Source organism: Phlebotomus argentipes, unplaced genomic scaffold (assembly GCF_947086385.1).
Source record: "Phlebotomus argentipes unplaced genomic scaffold, Phlebotomus argentipes genome assembly scaffold_18, whole genome shotgun sequence".
In the NCBI taxonomy this organism is placed as follows: Eukaryota; Metazoa; Arthropoda; class Insecta; order Diptera; family Psychodidae; genus Phlebotomus; species Phlebotomus argentipes.
In genome coordinates, this window is record NW_026776177.1 from 4,721,747 (window position 1) to 4,735,354 (window position 13,608).

At 36.9% G+C, this 13,608-nt stretch overlaps 1 protein-coding gene across 17 annotated transcripts in view; it reads left to right on the forward strand.

Annotated features, from left to right (window-relative positions):
* Window positions 1-13,608, forward strand: part of LOC132261204 (potassium voltage-gated channel subfamily KQT member 1-like) — a 59,079-nt gene that overhangs the window by 25,923 nt on the left and 19,548 nt on the right. For 16 of the 17 annotated variants that reach the window (XM_059759852.1, XM_059759842.1, XM_059759856.1 and 13 more), the window contains 6 exons: window positions 7,766-7,900; window positions 8,845-8,927; window positions 8,997-9,172; window positions 10,492-10,617; window positions 10,720-10,830; window positions 11,839-12,026. In XM_059759852.1, coding sequence (XP_059615835.1) covers window positions 7,766-7,900; window positions 8,845-8,927; window positions 8,997-9,172; window positions 10,492-10,617; window positions 10,720-10,830; window positions 11,839-12,026 — 819 coding nt within the window. Of the gene's footprint in view, window positions 1-7,765; window positions 7,901-8,844; window positions 8,928-8,996; window positions 9,173-10,491; window positions 10,618-10,719; window positions 10,831-11,838; window positions 12,027-13,149; window positions 13,207-13,608 lie in introns of all 17 variants that reach the window. The other variant, XM_059759853.1, reaches the window with a different exon arrangement.

A 13,608-nucleotide genomic window follows, 5' to 3' on the forward strand; every position in this document is an offset into this window, starting at 1 on the left:
TTTGAATTTGTGGCCACAGGCCTATGAATTCGCAAAACATAGATGCCAAAACTATGCTATATGTACACGTAATTGATTAAATTAATTATTGCAGAAACTTCTGATTACAATTTAATTACCCGTTCTTAAGATGCAATAATGTCGATTCACGTGAAGGAAATACTTGAAATTGTTCTGCATTTCAGATTAAAGAATAAATAGGTAGCAAATGAAAGAAAAATTCATGATCAATTTTATTCCTTTTTTTGTGTCCTTTTATAGGGCAATTTATCAAAGTTAATGGTAGTTCATATTTATTTCATGATTCATCTCACTTCTCAGCCAAAAAATGATCTTTCTTCGTGCCATCTTGTGCTGTATCTACGCTCCTTTTCTCAAATCTTTGCTCTAATTTCAATATTTAAATTGGCAAATGGGCGAAAAGATTCCCACCAAACGAAGAGAAATCTCGTAAATTTTGTAAGATTTTGCTGTAAATGAAATTTCTGAGCTTTCCAAAAAGGGGCTTTCCCATTATTACATTTTCTATTGATGAGAAGCGATAAACGAAGAATCAATTCCTCAATTCTGGTGAATACATCCATACATATTTACATAACATGTGTAAGTAATTAGATTTTTGGCAACTCCTTTTTCACATGCGAATTTCCCTCTCCCCAAATATAATCACAGCTTCTCCAAGCCTCATGTGAGCAATGTTATTTTATTCATTTCTCAATATCTTGCCGTATCTCTCGTCTCTGGGATTGGAATGTGAAATCCCGCACATGTACTGTGGATAATGAAATGAGAGAAGGTGGGAAATTGCTATTCAATAATGAGATGGAGTGCTGAGAATGCTGTGTAGTGTTGATTTTGGCATTGTGTCGAGGATGAAAAAGGTGGAGAGAAAGCGCCAGAAATGGTGTTGTTTTGGGTGTGAATTTTTAAAACCCAATCTTCAAAAGCACCCAGAAACAATGAAAACCCGAATGAAAAATGCCTCTGCTTCACACTTTCAATTGCCACTATACATTTTAGGAAGAAATTATATCTAAAATCAATATCGAAACTGCTTTAGTGCATTGTGTGATTGTCCAAATTTTATTACACCCACCGCATTTGAAAATGTAAATGGAAAATTCTGCAGAGGAAATAAATACTAACAGAATGTCGCAATACCGGAAATTTTTTGCATACTTTTCCACACACACACACACATTTCATCAGCGAGCGATAGGATAAGGCAAAATATTAAATCTGTCAGCGGCAGATTTATTTGAGTATGCCAAAGTGAGATAAAGAGCGTGCTGAATTACATTTAAATACATATATCACAGTAGCAAATTTCAAACATATTGATATCACTTAATATTTGGTGTCACTGTAGAAAAATGTGCAATCGAATATCATGATTCTGAGCAATAAATCAACTATTGTGCAAATACGGAGGGCTTTTATTGAAAAGCTCACTCCCCCCAAAGAAAACTCTGTGCACTGACGTGGAAATAAGCGTTGGCGGAAGCTGACAAACATTTTCCGGAAGTACTTTGTATGTCTTATCTCTACTTCATTCACTCCCAATCAATTTTATTGCTTCTCATTTACTTTCGATATTATGCAAATTTTCATCTTCCCCCGAAGCTATGAGAAAACTTTCTGTACATCCGGATACACACGAGTGTATTTATGATAAATTGCTAAATGAAACTGAAAATTGGTTTTGAATTTCCATGTGTCATGTTTGAATAGGCAGAGCATGGAAAACCGCAGTTAAAAAAAAATCGCGTAATGAGAAAAAATGCGGGGAAGAGAGGGACAAAATTGTCGTGCCCATTTCAAACAAATATTTACACCACACATTTATTCATCAGCAACCACGACTAAATGTCTATGGAAATGTATTTATGGTGGAAAAGCAATGGGGGAGGTCTTTTTTAATACCCACTTTTTGCGCTCACTGACTATTCAGCAATGCAGATATTCGTGTCTGAAAGGACGACTGATGGGACGGAAGAAAAGGGGGGATTTTGTGGAAATTCCTTCAGTGCTTGCGATCCCCTTTAAGTGTGATTTGGTGGTATGAACAGCTGCAATTTATATCATGCACATTCTATGTAAATAACACATAAATTTTAGTATTTTTCCACCCCATCGACTTCCGTGAAATAGAGCTGTAAATGCTAAAGTGTGACTTCAGACTTTTGGACAGTTTGTGTCTTGCTAGAAACATTCAACGTCACGAATATTTGTGTGTGTAAGTTTCACTGCATCGTGTACAAATCTGCCATTTGTCCTGCATGTGTTTCATGGACAACGCTTCTGTTGATAAACAGTAGCGAAAATTAGATTAAAACACCAATGAAATTTTAAGCCATTTTCCTTTTAAGTTAAGAAGTCGATATTTCTTTCAATTTTTGAGACAATTATCTTAAGACAAAAAAATGATCATAATTTCATGATCTCTCAAATGGCTTTGAGATCATGGTGGTATCTTAATTTGGAGCTAAGATATTGTAAAATACAGAGAGAAATGCGCAAAAGGACAGCGAAAATTAAGTTAGGACACTTCATATTTGGCTCTAAATCCATGTTATATCCACAAAATAGTTTGCAAAACCACATTATGTCATGATTTTGGAATGTCCAGAAGATATTTACATCAATAAAACGCCTTGATTTGGACTTTTCAATTTGCTTTTTGCATGTTTTGAGCCACAGTTGAACGCTTTTGTACCATTTCCTTATTTCTTCCACACAACAGCGTCCCAAATAGGTGTCCTAATCTAATTTTTGTTACTGTATAATATTTCTTCAAAACTCACAAAACCTTCATTCTTCTGCGATGCACAGAAAACAGCAATCTTAAAGCTTAGCAAACTTAAAGTTCATGAAAAACTTCTTCTCTTGCAATCGCTCTCAAAGAATTATGTCCTAAATTAATTAGAAAAATTGGGGAGATTCACAATTTAAAGATTAGAATGAAAAGCTCTACTGTCTTGGAATTAAGACAGGTAATGGTATTAAATTACAAAGTAAACGAAAGTCTACTGGCGAGTGAGAAAATGAATTATCATGCGGCAATGCTGAAAAGTTCCAAATTAAATTTTACGCCCATGGCCTTTAGTGGTATTTTCCAAGATATTTGCATACAATTACAGTGGAAAACAGCGCAAAGTTCAATTGGGAATGTCAAAACAAACACTATACATTCTATATTTGCCTCTGTAATTAAATTTAACCATCTGTTCAAATACTTTCACTCCATCTTTCATTAATTTGCATTTCCCTTCAAAGTTCGTGTTGCACATAATTCGAAGAAAATGAAGTAAGACCCTGAAGGCGTCACATTATGCCCAACTTTTCAGCGACAGCATATTGGTGTGCTTGAGAAATTAGTAATAAATGAGCACAAATTCCAGAGTCCATTCTTTTATTAACTTCATAAAATATGCCTTGTTGGGTGGAATAAAAGAACTCTGGGGCTCATTATTTCGCAATTTTGTCTTTTTATTGCTGCCAGTCTCAACAGGATTACAGTCGCAAATTTGACGTTGAGGAAAATTTGGATATAATTTTCTTCAAAAAGTTGAAAAGCAATTCCCATGGGCTCAATTCTTTTAATGTGTGTGTGTGTGTGTGTGTCAAATTGCCTTCATATTTTTCCCGCTCAAACCATTGGCTTTGCGCACCAGGAAGCGAAAGGGTACACAAGATTTCCCAGTGTATTAAGGCCTGAGCACAGTTGGGAGGAAAACAGAGAAAAGGGAGCAAGTTCACATGAAGACGTGGGGGTGCCTCAGAATTATGGGGGTGGACACACAACATAGCGACGAACATGAGTCAGAGAGGGAATAAAAAGGGTAAATAAATTTCACTCAGAGAGATGTTTAGGACGAAAGCTCTTTGCCCTCCACTTGATAAATATTCATTTTATTTTTGGCCACAAATACGCACAATTTATTCCTTTTTATTCGCAATATCGCAACGCCTACAGCAGCGGAAGGGCAGAATAATAGCACCCCCACATATTTCCGCTAGATATTCGACCTGCCATTGTAAAATTTGTGCGACGGAATGAATAGGAATCAACTGGAGGACGAAGCAAGAAGAAGATGTGAGAGAAAGGACACACATATGTGTGTGATATTCTGCCCTATTGCTATATCGATGTGATGCTTCTAATACCCCTTTGATGCAATTTCGATATTACTCCATCACGGTCTTTGGGGAAATTCCTATCATTCTCCCAAGAATTTATAGCTCTTCTTCATTTTTTCGACGTATACAGAAGAAGACATAAAAAAGAATCATTTCATCTCATCGCATATATCAATTTCTATGTCATTGATGGTAAACACTGTGAGAGAGTGAGACAGAGCACGCGTGTAAGATGAAAATTCCTCCCTCTGCCGAGCGGGGGAGGTCAGAAAGCTTAAAGATAATAAAATTCTTTTCAATGTTCCTCTTTTTTCAATAGCCACTCCCACCCTCTCTCTCTCTCGCCTGCACCCTCGTGAGGGACGAATGACAGTGAAGCGTGAGAAAACAATCTTGAGGATTTGCAAACAGAAAATTTCATGATAATTGAGTTCAACCAACTCCAAATTCCCACTTCGTGACGAGTTTATCTTTTGAGAAATGCTCTCTCACTCAAAAGAGGAGCTTTTGACAATTTTGGGGTTGACGATGAAGCCACAAATCACACCGTATTCAAATTCACTTGATTACTATGCACGACTAAATGTGAGAAAATTCTCCCTCTCTTTGGTCACATTATTCTTGCGAATGCTGTACATCCTTGCCAGCTGATGTTGCGCTGTTGTGAGCAAAATGGTAAATTGTGTGTGAGCTGAGAATAGATGATGATGGGTTAAAGTGCCGGAGATACGCTTTGCTCTGAAATGAAGAAGCACCCCATGCAATTCCATTATGTGGCGATTATGATGTCACACACATAATTCTCTTACTTCTCGACTTTGCATATTCCACTTGAATTTGAATATGCCACCATGAATAAACTTAAAAACGCGGAAAATATGCTGCAAACGTTCTTTGCTGTCCTCCATTCTCAGGCTGCTTACCCTTATCAGACACCCAGAACACTCTTCTTCCCTACAAAACTGCTTAAATAAGAAGCCACAATTGCCAATACAAACAAGATGATGATAGGAATATCCTGACTTTATAAAAGAGAATGCTTTGTCTACAAATAAGACGGTTTAAGTAAGATTGATTGCATAAATCCTGAGTGCGTAATTCCTCAAATCTTGAGTTTCACAGTCACACAATAACGCAGGCTTTTACAAAATAACATCAAAATTGAATCCATAGACAAATGATTGAGATGATTTCCGAAATTTCATCAATTTCCTCTTTTCCTGCCTGTGAGATTGAATTGTGACTTATTGATATTCCAGACATCTGCAAATTTCTCAGAATAAATCAAATTGCGGAAAAAGTATCTCCTTCCTATATACTGTAATTGAATGAAATATGCACCATTGAGCAAGAAACTGGCTCCATAATGTATTTTTTAGGTGACTTTATTCTCAGAAATATACGTGGAAAATACATATGTAGCACAGAATATATAGAATGGAGTTGTGAATAAAGAATTTTTTGAATAAATTATTCCTGTGTATTGGAGAAATTTTCATGAATAACCCAAAATGAAGGTGTCACTGCAAATCACAGCCACTGCCATTGTCCTTTTCAATGCTTCACACACACAAAAGTCAACCACTGAATGTCCTGTGCGAATTTATTTTTGGTCAGAAGAAAACATACCGGCGGAAAAATATCCGCATAATGGATATAATGTTAACACATACAGTAAAAACTGTGAAATTTCGTGACAGACTTTAATCTGTGCCAAAGAGAAGAAAAATAGCCTCGTAACATTTTTATTAGGCCGACCCCAAAGGAGGTAGGGGTGAAGTGAAATTTTCAGACCCTCTCGTGTCTGTGATAATGTCGCTTTCCTGCGCCTTTTCCGCCGCCTTTGCGCGCGCTTATCAAAAATGCATTAAAAGTCCTTCGTGTGTATTACAATGGAAATAAATGAAAAAAAAGTACACTTTCATTTTCTTCCCACTTTTCTCGCGGTTCGCAATGCACGCAGCGCGGGTGAGAAATGTGTTGAAAGAGGGATGGCATTATTTTAAATGTAATTAAAATTCAGGCTATATTTTTCGCATTTCGCGTCCTCTCCTCTATCGTGCAGTGTGTGATGTACTTAAAATTAATTAAATTAAGTGAAAAACGACATAAAAGTCGTGATATTTTATGTTTATGGCGTATCACTGCTCAGTTGCTGATGTATTGCTCGACTTTGTGTTCATTCTATCGCCACGTAAATTGTTTCCCTTCGTGTGTCCGGCGCTTCCAATTACCACCCCAAATTCATCTAGAGATTCTTTTTTTTGGGAAAACTTGTGCAAAAATAGCACTGAGAGGCAAATATTCTCTCTTGACTGAGCACTGGAGGTAATTTTACGCAAAAACTTTATGACGTATCACCAAAGTTTCCCACATGATCAAGCAATGCGCGATGGTCGTAATCGTGAGCCTCACACGGACCTTGATAAACTAACCGAAAGAATTCATCTGTGCTCCGTTGATTTATGTACCAGAAATCCTCTCACTGTGCCTCACCTATAAATTATGAGCCACTGGAAAGGGAATTAACGTAGATTTTCTCTGGCGAATATGTGACTTATATGTGTTCTCTCCGCTCTGCCTCAACCATGCATTGTTTATTTTTAAGGTAAGATATGTGAGGGGGATTTAGAATGCCCACAGCGCGTTCGCAACACAGTGCAGACACACAACACTGTGAGGCCTTTCCTCAATTTTGCCCCAACAACAGTCAGCAAATCCCCTCGAAAATTTCCTGCCAGTTCCTGGCTTTGCCACGACGCGGAAAAAACTTCCTTCTGCTTTCATTTTTCCCGTATCACGTTAAAGTTGATAAAAATAAATACCCAGAGAAGTATAATGTGGGTTATTTAATAATTCTGCCACACAGAAAAAAAGCCACAAGTATATGTTATTGGAAACATTGAAACACGATCTGGGTGAATAGCAACAACAAGTTGATTCCCCACTGCGAGGCAAAGACATTAAACTTTCGTGAAAGATGCTTAACTTTTAAATTGCGAATTATTTGAAGAGGAAGTGATAATTCACCAGCGTGGCGAAAACCAAATAAGCGCCTCACTGTGAGGATAATTTCAATAGAATTCCCCAGGGTATGCGAGACCCCTTTTGATTAAAACATAAAGATTCACCTCTGTTTCGGTATTTACTCGCGGGACACCGCGTAATATTCTAATTTTCATCAACTTCCTTGCGTATCTCACCCCAACTGGAACACTTTCTTCAGGCTTATTGGACGTTGACACGCACTGTTTGGGATTTCCATGCAAAAGCTCTCACGGCTTCCACCACAAGCGTGTTTGTGCTCTGTGGGGTTGGAGATTATCAAAAACTTTTCCCTCGCACAGGTGAAAATTACAGAAATATTTTTTGAAAAAGTTTCAAATGTGACGATTTGCTTACATAAACTCCAAAACTGCCAACAGAGACTCTCGTACGTATTAGAGAAATTGGGTCTGAGTATGTAATTTAACCGTGTTACAATGTTACCGGAATGTAACGTTTATTTGGGGTTGAGATTTTAGAGTCAACACAAGTTGTGACAAACTCAATTTGCAGATGAAATGGAGTAAAGAGAGTCAATTTTCACAAATTATTAATGCATATTTTCCTCTCTCTTTTCCAGATTTTTAATGGTGTTCACATGCCTGGCCTTAAGTGTGTTTTCTACAATACAAGAATACGAGGACCAAGCGATTGATCTCTTGTTCAGGATGGAGATAATCGTGGTGATTTGGTTTACAATTGAGTTTTTTTTACGGTGAGTTTCAAAACTTCAAAGCTCTCTTGCACTTTCAGTGTTTAATTTAGGCTCTCGTTCAGGCGGAAAACTGTGTAAAATTTACACCCCTCGATGGGTTTTCGAGCTTTGACGCTATGCAAAATTGCGCACAGAGTGTTTGTGTCAAAAGGCATTTCAAAAATCCATATTGACGAAATGCTCAACATGCGAATAGACTTTGCCTAGAGCCACTCATGTCATCGATACTGAGAAGAATGTGTGTTATAACAATATTTCGTATGGACTTTAGCAGCGCTTTCGGATATTTTCCCATCTATTTCCCATTTCGAGGAACACATATTATTTAATTCTACATAATGTACACTAGGATTTTATGATTATACAGCAAATGTGTTCAACGCGAGTTGCCATTTCTTAAAACAATATTAATTTTGCTTAATTCACATGTCACAGTTGGAAAAATGACTGGTTTCCCACATTAATACTGTGGACTTAAAAAGGCTATTAGACTGGAAAACGCAAAAATAATTATACACTAACATCCTATTGAATTTTTCACGGAAAGTTGTTCACGAACTGGACTCTCTCTCTGGCTATCATTAGTTTGTCGAGCTTCGCTGTTGGCGACGGTTGTGTTTTCCTCAACTCCAGCAGAAAATTCTTTTCCATAACTATCCCCAGAATTTATTTCACTCAAGTTGTTAAAATGTCACAGGAAATTTGCATAAGTAAATATTTTTTTACACATATAAAAATTTTACTCCCCTTATATTGACCCTAAAATATTTCGTGGACACTTTTTTTTATGTCTCGCTTAAAAATATATATTTTTTTTCTGATGACGTTTGTTGTGCTACAAAATGCTGAATTCTTGCAAAAAAAAGCATAATGTTCGCGCCTCACGTGAAATTGCCATTGAGAAGTATAATATATGCTGCAATGCGTTGCTCATTGTTCGACAGGTTGTGGTCTTCAGGATGTCGATCTCGATATCAAGGCGCCATCGGGCGCTTACGATTTCTCAAGAGGCCTTTCTGTATCATCGGTAAGAACTTGACAATGCATTTCTCTTGTACAACTCCTTGACAAACTCCTCCATGATATTTGCCAACAGACATAATCACGATTTGCGCATCACTTGTGGTGCTTGGAATGGGAACATCAGGACAAGTGTTTGCCACCAGTGCATTGAGAGGCCTTCGTTTCTTCCAAATACTAAGAATGGTGCGAATGGATCGACGCGGCGGAACATGGAAACTCCTCGGAAGTGTCGTATATGCTCATCGACAGGTAATCACTTACACACCAAGAGATCTATGCATATTTTATGCTGTGACGAGAAGAATACATGCAGATTGGGGCAATTGTACTGCACAAATGTGGTGAAATGAGGCAAATGCCTATTTTATAAGCATCTATTAGGTGGAGTTTGAAGGATAAATGTTGGAAATGATGACGACCACCCATTCCCGAGTGTATACAGACCATTATATTAAATTGTGCCTTGAATTTATATGTGAGTTGGGAAAGGGAGAAAAATGGTTGCATAAGTTCCTTTGCCTACCCTTCATTTCTGCTGCCTCACTCCTTCCCAGCTGGGCTATTTTTTCCGTATGTGGTCATTTAAATTGCCTGTCAGCAAACTCCATATTCCTGCGAATCTTCACGCACAAGACACCCTGCCAAGGGGGTGATAATATGCCTCAAATATGTACATCACTTCTACAGAAATTGTGAAGAATCTTTAACATTTCACACGCTCCTAAATCCGTTTAAAGGCATTTTTTCGACTTCTTGTCTTGATTTTCTAGTTTTGTCTCGGGAAAAATCCTTATTTCGTCCAAAATGTGAGGTTATAAAATCCGTCTTTGACCAATTTTGACCTAAAACGTCAAACGAGTAAATATAGTAAATATCACAGTTTTTACTAGCTTAAATTTGCCACTTTAAAGCACATTCCGCAAAAATAACTAAGCAAAGAGACATTTTTCGTGATTGAAATGATATTTTTTGAGGTTATGATTGACTTTTAAGTTTTTTCTCAACCAATCTGAATTTTTTTTGAACACAAATGTTCAATTCTAGTGAGAAAAAGGAAATATACTTAGTTTACATACAAATTTGATAATTTTGAGGATTATTAATCACCGTAATCTGTCTTAAATCAATCACATAACCTAGAAAAAGCAATCAAATTGATTTTTCTAAGCGAAATAATTGAGAAAATGTCTCAAATTCCTTAAACTTGTACACCACTTCCGCCCGAAATATCAGCCCCTTGCACTCTGCATTATTATATATGTGTGGGAGAGAGAGGGAGCCAGTGGCAGACTAGACGATATCACGATGAAGTGTGCAAACGATAATGGAAAATGGCTAATTTGAAAACTGACGCTATGTTAGGATACATGATGACTTTCCCAGCACGTCAAACTCCACCACAGTTCAAAGAGGAACCGCATATATACATGTGTATACAATTTGGTCTTAATCATGTTTGACCAATAGTTCAATATAATTATGTTTGTTTTCAGAATAACAAAGAAATGCTGAATCAGTGATATAAAAGTAATTTATTATTTCTCCTCTCTCTCTCTGTTGACTTTCAGGAACTGATAACAACATTGTACATAGGTTTCCTTGGCCTTATATTTGCTTCCTTCCTCGTGTACTTGATGGAGAAGGATGTAAATAAGAAATTTAATAATTTTGCTCAAGCTTTATGGTGGGGCGTGGTGAGTGCAGATTTTGTTTTTTCCATCCTTGCTAATTCGTTTTCAACACGCTTCGATTGACTGGAAATTTTTTCTAATCTCCATATTGATATCGCGTTTCAGATAACACTGTGTACAGTGGGATACGGCGATATGGTGCCTGAGACATGGCAAGGAAAATTAATAGCATCGTTCTGTGCTCTTCTCGGAATCTCATTTTTCGCACTGCCGGCTGTAAGTATTCGCCACCACAATCCATATATACATCGCATAATATTGTACGTGAGAATATCCTTTTGCAATCCACTCTCGTGTTATCGCGCTTCACCCTTCATCTCATATAAAATTTAATGTGTTTAATTAATAAAAATTGGCCGCTCGAGTTATGCAAATACATTCGCTAATGAAATGTGCATAAAACACACAAAGTCTCTCCACTCCAATGTCCTATAAATCTGAAAAGGATCAAATGTTATTGTACATCCGACGTCATGTTTTGGGGTTATGGCTCGGGTAATTTATTGTTTGCTCCTTCAGCAACCTTCCATGGAATCACCTCTTTCACTATTCCGTCGAATCGGTGGCCGGAGGAGCGTTAGACAATAATCTGTTGACCTTAATAACTGATGTCACAGCAAAAATCACTTTATAAACATCCAATGTATTCACATGAGGATTATCAATTTGCCCAATAACTGAAGCATAGCATGAGATGTCAGAGATGACTTTCCCATCTCTTCAAGCCACTCGCTTTATCCTTTTGTTAATTATTCAATTTTATCTACCAACAAACACGCCAGGCCAATCGATAAATTCTATATTGTTTCACAGTCTCGCTAAAATCGCAGATAAAAGTCTCCAAATTGACAAATGCCACAACAAAGGCTTCGGCTCTTTGGCACATGAACCTGAACTGCCACTGTGCCATGTTCAGAATATTAAGTTAACAGGAAGTGAGCCCACCTTCTCAATTACTGCATGCAATAATAAAATTAAAAGGTGTTTTTTTCGACATCTCAGCGTCCAAACTTTGCGAACAAGATGGAAATCTGCAAATTAATTTCTATTTAAATAACCACCCCCTCCCCCATCGGATGTTTTGTTGTACCTGAAATAACGTGTGCACAAAGTTTATCCCGAAACAAATCCCATATTAATCAAGTTTCGTGGATACAAGCTGTGTGCGTCAGAATGAATAACAATGGCAGAATGATGTAAATTATGCTCGGTTGTGTTTTCCAGGGAATTCTGGGCAGCGGTTTCGCCCTGAAAGTCCAGCAACAACAGCGTCAGAAGCACATGATTCGCCGTCGACAGCCCGCGGCCACCCTCATTCAATCACTCTGGCGATGTTATGCTGCCGATGAGCATAGTGTCTCCGTGGCCACGTGGAAGATACATCAAGTTCCACTGCCCAGTCCGCCTCCCTCGTGAGTATCCTCCATGTCGCTAAGTCCGCTTTCATGCTCACTTAAGCAATTGTATCGTTTTGTCGGTCAATTTAATTTTCCGTCTGTCAACTCTATGAGGAATTATATTTCACGAAAAAAAAGTGCTAGATTGTGTGAAAGAAGATGTATAAATTCTTAAATTATTGTTTCTGTCCTTTAATATAACTCTATTATGTTGTCCGTCGCACATAATTTCTTAACAATTTCATTTCGTCTTTTCCTAATTGGCATATTTTTCCGAATAATAAATAAAAATTAAATCAATTTTATACCCAAAAAGACGAGGAAATTTATATATGAATTTTTGCAAAAATACCTAAGTGAGAACAAAAGGACCTACAATGATCCTGAACAACCTCTTTTCCTTCTTAAAAATATCGAAAAATTGAGGCCAATTTTACTCACATAATTTATATTTGTATTCTTTATTATAATTGTATATTTCTCAATTAAGTGTTTTTTGTCTATGTTCTCACTCTTAATTTATTATTCTATTTATAGTTCTGAGTACTGGGATAGATTGGTTAAAGGTTTAAGTGAATATAGGTAAATGGCAGGATGACAGTTTAATCTTCCTTTTGCATCACAGAAAGAAAAAACTTTTCTCTCACAGAACAAAAGATATTTTGCAATCTCACTATCTTCATGAACTTCTCAGTGCCTTTGTATTTGGATCAATATCACTTGATATTTATGTTTGCATTCCCAGTTTTCTCTTCTTCAGTATTTTTCAAAGTCCCATTGATATAAAATTCGAAACTTATATCTCTGCGCTAATATACGATTTTTCCTGAGTTGCATCACTGCCTAGAGCCTGGATTTTTGGCTTGATGACCTATATAATCCTGAGTTTATCTTTCCATAAATATTGCTGACCTCTGAATTTACCGATTTTTTTTGTTAAAATTGACAGAAATATTTTAATGAATTAACAAAACACCTAATCTTGACAGCCTAATTCCGCAGTCTTGTTGATTTCAAACCCAGAAAAAAAACCCCAGCCTAGACAGAGAAAATAATAATTTAGCAAAAAAAAATGTATTGATAGTCTAACGAGAAGTCTTATTGTTGAATTCAATTTCTTTAACTCGTTATGCGAAAGCTTTCGTGGCCAAAAGATTTACCTATTGACTAGACGATATCCCAGTGGTATGGAAAGGTTGGTGTCTTACATGTGCTCCTCTCTAATGCAAATTTCTAACAAAGAACGATACACTTAGAACAAGTTGTAAAATATCTGAAAATTCTCTAAATGTTAATGGAGCTACATTTTTCTTTCTCTCTCTCTCTCTTTTCCTCTGTGTGTTACTAAATGTCAATGTATTATTCCTCAATGTGTTTCTGCAGATGTTCCGTTTCGTATTCGTATCTGAACTCTTGTAAATCACACTTAGGATCTATCACTTGAGTGTTTAAATGTTGGATATATTTCTTGAATGTGTAACTTTTGCATTATGTGTTCCTATCTTTGCAAGAGTCTCTGAATTTTTGATAAAACGCATTTCTTCCAAAAAGCCCTTGTTTGTTTTCTTTTCTTTTGTCTGTGGGGAACTTTGAAATG